Source organism: Salvelinus sp. IW2-2015, linkage group LG4p, assembly GCF_002910315.2.
Source record: "Salvelinus sp. IW2-2015 linkage group LG4p, ASM291031v2, whole genome shotgun sequence".
Taxonomy (NCBI): domain Eukaryota; kingdom Metazoa; phylum Chordata; class Actinopteri; order Salmoniformes; family Salmonidae; genus Salvelinus; species Salvelinus sp. IW2-2015.
Window position 1 is genome coordinate 25215354 of NC_036841.1, and position 8910 is coordinate 25224263.

Sequence of the window (8910 nt, forward strand, 5' to 3'; positions counted from 1 at the left end):
CGTTTTGGGGACTAGTGAAGGGGTGAGTGAGTGGATTAGTGGTTCCTCTTGTTGTAGTACTACTTACTCATTGGGTTGGGGACTAGTGAAGGGAAAAGTGGTTTATTTTGCTGATTTGGGGACTAGTGGTGCCTCTTGCTGGGTTGGGGACTAGTGAGGGGACTAGTGGGTCCTCTTGCTGGGTTGGGGACTAGTGAGGGGACTAGTGGTCCTTCTTGCTGTGTTTAGGACTACTGAAGGGACTAGTGAGGGGACAAGTTGGGTTGGTACCTCTTGATGGGTTGGTTCTTCTGTGCCCTCTGTCTCGTTATCTCTCTCTCTCTTCCCTCTTGCTCTCCTTCACACCACCCACTAAGCTTTGATTTCATCAATGGGGGCGGAGCGTATCAGGACTGTGTGTGTGTGTGTGTGCGTCATTAGACATAATGTGAGCTAAGTGGAGGTCATATATTTTTAGTTGTGCTGTTACATAATTTATCCTTTAAATGTATATTACACAGAGTTACAACGTGTAGTTACACAATGTGCAGCAGTGTACACACTGACAGCAGTTGACACAAATACGGCCGCGTAGACCAGTATTCTCAAAGTTGTGAGAATGCCCTGTCACCTCTACTGTCTGTCTATCATTAATGGCCTGTTAGAGTACGGCTGACATTCATTATAACCTGTAATACTGAAGCAATGTATCTGTTCTGTTTCTGTTAACCTGTCTAGGACTGGGGTTCCGCTAGCGGCCAATGAAATTCCAGGGCGCCAAATTCAATCAACAGAAATCTCATAATTCAATTTTCTCAAACATACAAGTATTAGACACCATTTTAATGATAAAATTCTCGTTAATCCAACCACTGTGTCCAATTTCAAAAAAGCTTTTCARCGAAAGCAGAACAAATCATTATGTTAGGTCAGCAACTAGTCACAGAAAGCATACAGCGATTTTCCAACCAAAGAGAGGAGTCACAAAAAGCTGAAATATTGATAAAATTAATCACTAACCTTTGATATTCTTCATCAGATGACACTCCCGGGACATCATGTTACACAATACATATATGTTTTGTTCGATCAAGTTCATATTTATATCCAAAAACCTCAGTTTAAATTTGGCTTTGCCTCCAAAACATCCCGAGAATTTGCACAGAGCCACGTCAAATCACAGAAATACTCATAATAAACATTGATAAAAGATACAAGTGTTATTCACAGATTTAAAGATATGCTTCTCCTTAATGCAACCGCTGTGTCAGATTTTTTTTTAACTTGACGGAAAAAGCAAACCATGCAATAATCCGAGTACGGCGCTCAGAGACCCATCAAGCCAAAAAAGATATCCGCCATGTTAGAGTCAACATAAGTCAGAAATATCATTATAAATATTCACTTACCTTTGATGATCTTCGTCAGAATGCACTCCCAGGAATCCCAGTTCCACAATAAATGTTTGATTTGTTCCATAAAGTTCATAATTTATGTCCAAATACCTCCTTTTGTTAGCGCGTTTTGTTAACAAATCCAAACTCACGACGTGCGTGCAAGTCCAGTGGAAAGTACGGATGAAAAGTCCAAAAAGTTATATTACAGGTCGTAGAAACATGTCAAACTAAGTATAGAATTAATCTTTAGGATGTTTTTAACATAAATCGTCAATAATGTTCCAACCGGAGAATTCCTTTGTCTTCAGAAAAGCAAATGGAACGGGAGCTACCTCTCATGTGAATGCGCGTGACCAGCTCGTGGCTGCTGGCAGACCTCTGACTCATTCCCTTCTCATTCGGCCCCACTTCAGTCGAAGCATCAGACAAGGTTCTAAAGACTGTTGACWKYTAATGGAAGCCTTAGGAAGTGCAACATGACCCATATCTCACTGTGTATTCGATAAGCGATGAGTTGAAAAACTACAAACCTCAGATTTCCCACTTCCTGGTTGGATTTATTCTCAGGTTTTTGCCTGCCATATGAGTTCTGTTATACTCAGACATCATTCAAACAGTTTTAGAAACGTCAGAGTGTTTTCTATCCAAATCTACTAATTGTAACGACAGCCTTCCTCTTCGTCTGAAGAGGAGGTGTAGCAGGGATCGGACCAAGACGCAGCGTAGTTCGTGTTCAACATGTTTAATAAAAGACRATAAACGTGAACACTATACAAATACAAAATAACAAACGTGGCAAAACCGAAACAGTCCTATCTGGTGCAGAGAACACAAAGACAGAAGACAACCACCCACAAACCCCAACACAAAACAAGCTACCTAAATATGGTTCCCAATCAGAGACAATGACAAACACCTGCCTCTGATTGAGAACCATATTAGGCCAAACAACAAACCCAACATAGAAACACAACATATAGATAACCCACCCAACTCATGCCCTGACCACACTAAAACAAAACCAAAAGAACTATGGTCAGAACGTGACACTAATGATATGCATATATTAGCAACTGGGACTGAGTAGCAGGCCGTTTACTCTGGACACGCTTTTCATCCAAACGTGAAAATGCTGCCCCCTATCCATAAGAAGTTAACTAATGGCTAGCCACCCACACTCTCTAATGACCACACCTCTTAAGCCTTGTTTCCATTGGTACTTTGAAGTCAACCCGAGTTGGGCTGTCCTTGGTGGGCTTGCTTGAATTGGGTTTCCACTTTCTCCAGAAATGTTGCTAGGTAACCATGACTGTGCAGCTGGCTTCGCTAATATTGCTAGCTAGCTACCCTCACCATGCTGTAACTAAACTTACCCCATACTCCTGCCACTGTCAACCAGACAGAGCCATGTATTTAGCAAAGATTGTTGCTAAAGTTAGCCAGCTAGCTAAACGGTTAGCGTCATGGCTAGCATAACAGGCTAGCTAGCTAGCTTAATTCCTACCTTGCTTGCCATGTCATTGGCTATTAGCTAGCTAGATATCAAACCTGTCATCTGGTTTGGTTGGTTATGATGTGGCTAGCTAAAATTCCTGCTAGCTAACTAGCTTGTTTCAACTCTGGGGGTTTTAGGCTGTATATGCACTTTGTGACACCTGCTGATGTAAAAAGGGCTTTATACATCAATTTGATTGATTTGCTAGTTAACGTTTGGTAGCAAACATTCGAGGGCTGACTGTTCTCATAAGTTTGTGTAGTGCAAAAATGACTGAAGGATCCAGCTATGGTGGTAATTCTTGTCATATCTGACTACTGCAGTACTGCTTATCCATGTGCTCGCTAACAGCAACCAGCCCAGGGGCGCTAGCTGGTGGTTGCATAGTAACGGCGTCACCAGCCCAAATTTTAATCGAGCTGGCACCAGTTGTTAAAATGGTGTGAGCCGGCCCGGGTTTCCCCAGACCCAGCTTGAATTTCAGAATTACATTCGAACCAAYTCAAATTTGGCCCTACTTTTAAGTGCCAGTGGAAACAGGCATTAGTCTGAACACTGGAAAAATCTACCTGGGAGAGAGGTGTTTTTACAAAACCTAAAACCATTCTGTGATTTTATAAAACGATGGTAAAAATGTGTGTGTGCTGTTGCTGGTGGAGGGCTAAAGAGCAGAAAATGGGTGTAATGATGCATAAGGCTTCTCTCTCTCTGTCTCTATCTGTCTCGAGCACTAAGTACATTTGAGGCAGGGAGTAGGATGAAAGAGTGCAGGAAGTGTGGCCCCCAAGCTGTTTGTGCTCCTATTAATTCTGGTACCCATCCCACCTCCCCCACAAACAGCCATAGGAATGGGAAACACACTTATTCACACTTTTCCATGGGAAACACACTTATTCACATACACACACATTGAGAAAATCAAAGCTTCATGTTGGGGCATGAATCCCCTTTTGACAAATCCATCTCCAGAGTGGTATTTCATTTCCAGCTACATAAGTATATGAGAGAGAGACTAGAAATTGACCACAACTAAGCCCAAAAAGAGATTGTATTTGATTAATTTCATACCTTGATCACATATTAATTGTTTGGATTCGTGGGAATACTTGGTGAACAGAATTCCTGAATGAAACACRTTTTTGGGATGGTTTTAGTCTGCGGGACTAAAACCCCTGGTTCAAAGCTACAGAAGGGGTTATTGTATTGGTGTACAGAAACGGGGCAGTACAGGTATATGGGTTTTAGATCTTATAGAGGGTTGGCCTGCGTCTGTGTTGGTACAGGCAGGACTTTGYAGCGGAAACTAGTGCTGCTGTCGTGTTGGAGGTTGGCACGCTCAGCCTGTCTGGCAGGAAGGAAGGAMGAAAACCTGTCTAGGGTACAGTTTGGCCAGGGTAGAACCACAAATATGCTGAGGCAGGACCTTCTCTCTCTGACTCAGTCACCTCCTATACAGTACGACTATAATGGATGCAACCTCACCTCTGTAGCTATAAGTCCAGGACTGACTAGGATGTAGTTCCAAAGTCACATCTGAAAGGACAGAGGAATTGACAGATACATATATATATTTCTTTAGGCTTAACTATTCACTCCCATTTTCTAATAGTTGTCACTGACTGACTGTATAGCTGGTGCTAATACACCCTCCCTCTCTTACACTCCTCTCCTCGTCATCCCTCAGTTTTTTAGTTTTTTTACCTTTATTTAACTAAGCAAGTCAGTTTAGAACTAATTCTTATTTACAATGACGGCCTACCAAAAGGCAAAAGGYCTTCTGCGGAGACGGGAGCTGGGGTTAAAAATAAAAATGTAGGACAAAACACACATCACTACAAGAGAGACAAAACTACATAAAGATAGACCTAAGACGACAACACAGCATGGCAGCAATACATGGCATGGTAACAACACAACATGACAAAAACACAACATGGCACCAGCACAACATGGTATCAGCACAAAACATGGTACAAACATTATTGGGCACAGACAACAGCACAAAGAGCAAAAAGGTAGAGACAACAATACGTCACGCGAAGCAGCCACAAGTGTCAGTAAGAGTGTCCATGATTGAGTCTTTGAATGAAGACATGGAGATAAAAGTGTCTAGTTTGAGTGTTTGTTGCAACTCGTTCCAGTCACTAGCTGCAGCAAACTGAAAAGACAAGCGGCCCAGGGATGTGTGTGCTTTGGGGACCTTTAACAGAATGTGACTGGCAGAACGGGTGTTGTATGTGGAGGATGAGGGCTGCAGTAGGTATCTCAGATAGGGGGGAATGAGGCCTAAGAGGTTTTATAAATAAGCATCAACCAGTGGGTATACAGAGATGACCAGTTTACAGAGGAGTATAGCATGCAGTGATGTGTCCTAAAAGGAGCATTGGTGGCAAATCTGATGGCCGAATGGTAAAGAACATCTAGCCAGAGCACCCTTACCTGCTGATCTATAAATTACGTCTCCGTAATCTAGCATGGTAGGATGGTCATCTGAATCAAGGTTAGTTTGGCAGCTGGGGTGAAAGAGGAGCGATTACGATAGAGGAAACCAAGTGTAGATTTAACTTTAACCTGCAGCTTGGATATGTGCTAGGAGAAGGACAGTGCACCGTCTAGCCATACTCCCAAGTACTGGTATGAGGTGACTGCCTCAAGCTCTAAACCCTCAGAGGTAGTAATCACACCGGTAGGGAGAGGGGCATTCTTCTTACCAAACCACATGACCTTCGTTTTGGAGGTGTTCCGAACAAGGGTAAGGACAGAAAAAGCTTGTTGGACACTAAGAAAGCTTTGTTGTAGAGCGTTTAACACAAACTCCGGGGAGGCCCCAGCTGAGTATTAGACTGTAACATCTGCATAAACACTATTCAGACCCCTTGACTTCTTCCACATATTTTTACGTTACAGCCTTATTCTAAAATTGATTCAAAAAACGTATTTACATAAGTATTCAGACCCATTGCTATGAGACTCGAAACTGAGCTCAAGAGCATCCTGTTTCCATTGATCATCCTTGATGTTTCTACAACTTGATTAGAGTCCACCTGTGGTAAATTCAATTGATTCAACATGACTTGGAAAGGCACACACCTGTCTATATAAGGTCCCACAGTTGACAGTGCATGTCAGAGTAAAAACCCAGCCATGAGGTCGAAGAAATTGTCCGTAGTGCTCCGAGACAAGATTGTGTCGAGGCACAGATCTGGGAAAAGGGTACCAAAAAATCTCTGCATCATTGAAGGTTCCCAAGAACACTCCATCATTCTTAAATGGAAGAAGTTTAGAACCACCAAGACTCTTAGAGCTGATCTCCTGGGAGAAGGGCCTTGGTCAGGAAGGTGACCAGGAACCCAATGGCCAGTCTGGCACCTAAAGGACTCTCAGACCATGAGAAACAAGATTCTCTGGTCTGATGAAACCAAGATTGAACTCTTCGGCCGGAATGCCAAGCGTCACGTCTGGAGGAAACTTGGCACAATTCCTACGGTGAATCATGGTAGTGGTAGCATCATGCTGTGGGGATGATTTTCAGAGGCAGGGACTGGGAGACTAGTCAGGATCGAGGAAATATGAACGGAGCAAAGTACGGAGAGATCCTTGATGAAAACCTACTCCAGAACGCTCAAGGCCTCAGACTGGAACAAAGGTTCACATTGCAACAGGACAACAACCCTAAGCACACATCCAAGACAATGCAGGAGTGGCTTCGGGACAAGTCTCTGAATGTCCTTGAGTGGCCCAGCCAGAGCCCGGACTTGAACCTGATCGAACATCTCTGGAGAGACCTGAAAATAGCTGTGCAGCAATGCTCCCCATCCAACCTGACAGAACTAGAGAGGATCTGCAGAGAAGAATGGGAGAAATACAGATGTGCCAACCTTGTAGAGTCCTACCCAAGAAGACTCAATGCTGTAATCACTACCAAAGGTGATTTTAACAAAGTAATGAGTAAAGGTTCTGAATACCTATGTAAATGTGATATTTTATTTTTTATAAATTAGCAAAAATGTCTAAAAACCTGATTTTGCTGTGTCCTTATGGGGTGTTGTGTGTAGATTGATGAAGGGGAAAAAAAGAGTTAATCAATTTTAACAACAGTTGGAAAAAGTCAAAGGTCTGAATAGTTTCCAAAGGCACTGTAAATGGATGAGAGAGCTTCCTACTGCCTGAGCTATGTTGTTGATGTAAATTGAGAAGAGCGTGGGGCCTAGGATCGAGCTTTGGGGTACTCCCTTGGAGACAGCAGATGTTCTGCCTTTATACACTGCACTCTTTGAGAGAGGTAGTTAGTAAACCAGGTCAAAGACCCCACAGAGACACCAATACTCCTTAGCCGGGCAACAACAATGGAATGGTCGACCGTATCAAAAGCTTTGGCCAAGTCATTCAAAATATCAGCACAACATTGCTCTCCTATCGTCCTTCAGGAAGTATAATATTCGTGTGGAGGACATCATGATCAGGGATGTGATGTACATCACCCTCAACTGCTGCTACAGAGACCTGCATGATGTACTGCTGGCCGGACACCTCAAGACCCTAGCCCTGCTCGAGTCCAGTGGTGAGACACACAGACACCCACAAACACACACACATTACAGACACCACAGAACATTTTCAGTCAAATAAAAGTTCCCCACACACATATTCAAGTTATATATTCTTATATTGTATGCCAAGTCTGTTGTAATTGTGCATCGATGCCAAAGCAATTAACTGGGGCAATTATTTTAAACAAACACACACAGCCCCTCATACACACACCTCCTGTTGTGTACACAGACGCCTGGCTGTTCTCAGTTACATCACTCACAATGCAGCAACATGTGTTAGGAGTCCCCTGCAGTCTGCACATTAACTACTGTTCTAAAATACCTCTTCTCCTCTCCTCCATCCCATCTTCCCACTATGTCCTCCCCCTCCCCTCTCACTCTAATCTCCTGGCCCCTCTCTCAATTTCTCTTCGCTTCCATCATCCCTCTTCTTTTATTCTCATCTGTCTCTCTCCTCTACCTTTCATCCCATCATCTCTGTCCTCTCTTCACCACCTCACTCCCTCCTTACTTTCTCTCTCGTCTCATATTTCTCTCCATCCATGTCTTCCATGCTGCCCCTCACTCCCCTCTCGCTCTTCCTCCCTCGTCCCCCCCCTCAGAGTCGATGATCCTGCTGGGTTCTATTGAGCGTGCCCAGCTCCAGGCCCTCCTGTCCCTACAGCTGGGCCGGCCACGGAGGCTAGAGTACCTGAGAGACCGGGCTACTGCTGAAATGAAGCGCCTGTCGATGGTCTCCCACCCGGGCAGCGAGGACGGCTCCCAGAGGGTTAACCAGGAGGTCCGGTTCCAGGTAAGTACAGTCTTGACAAACCACACCAAGCTAACAGTACACACTACGAAGTCAGTCATGTCTGGAGTCCCCAGTACCACACCAAGCTAACAGTACACACTACGAAGTCAGTCATGTCTGGAGTCCCCAGTACCACACCAAGCTAACAGTANCATGTCTGGAGTCCCCAGTACCACACCAAGCTAACAGTACACACTACGAAGTCAGTCATGTCTGGAGTCCCCAGTACCACACCAAGCTAACAGTAAAGCTGTGTAAGTTGTTGCTGATCCAAAACCTGAAGACTGGATCAGTGGAGGAGGATAGGATGCCAGGTCAGCACAGAGACTCAGGAGAACCAGAACCATGCGAATTGGTTCTGGCTCTCCTGAGTCTCTGTGCTGACCTGGTAGTGAAGCAGATGGAGCCAGATACTACAGCATTCACGATGGTTCTGGTTCTCCTGAGTCTCTGTGCTGACCTGGTAGTGAAGCAGATGGAGCCAGATACTACAGCATTCACAATGGTTCTGGTTCTCCTGAGTTCTGTGCTGACCTGGTAGTGAAGCAGATGGAGCCAGATACTACAGCATTCACTATGGTTCTGGTTCTCCTGAGTCTCTGTGCTGACCTGGTAGTGAAGCAGATGGAACAAAATACTACTGATTCACGATGTTTCTGGTCTCCTGAGTCTCTGTGCTGACCTGGTAGTGAA

General features: G+C 44.3%; 1 protein-coding gene across 1 annotated transcript in view; it reads left to right on the forward strand.

Moving 5' to 3' along the window:
* The window catches only part of LOC111960749 (chloride channel protein 2-like), a 152399-nt gene that overhangs the window by 87850 nt on the left and 55639 nt on the right, over window positions 1-8910 (forward strand). The window contains 2 exon segments of the mRNA XM_070436986.1: window positions 7299-7432; window positions 8027-8217. Coding sequence (XP_070293087.1) covers window positions 7299-7432; window positions 8027-8217 — 325 coding nt within the window.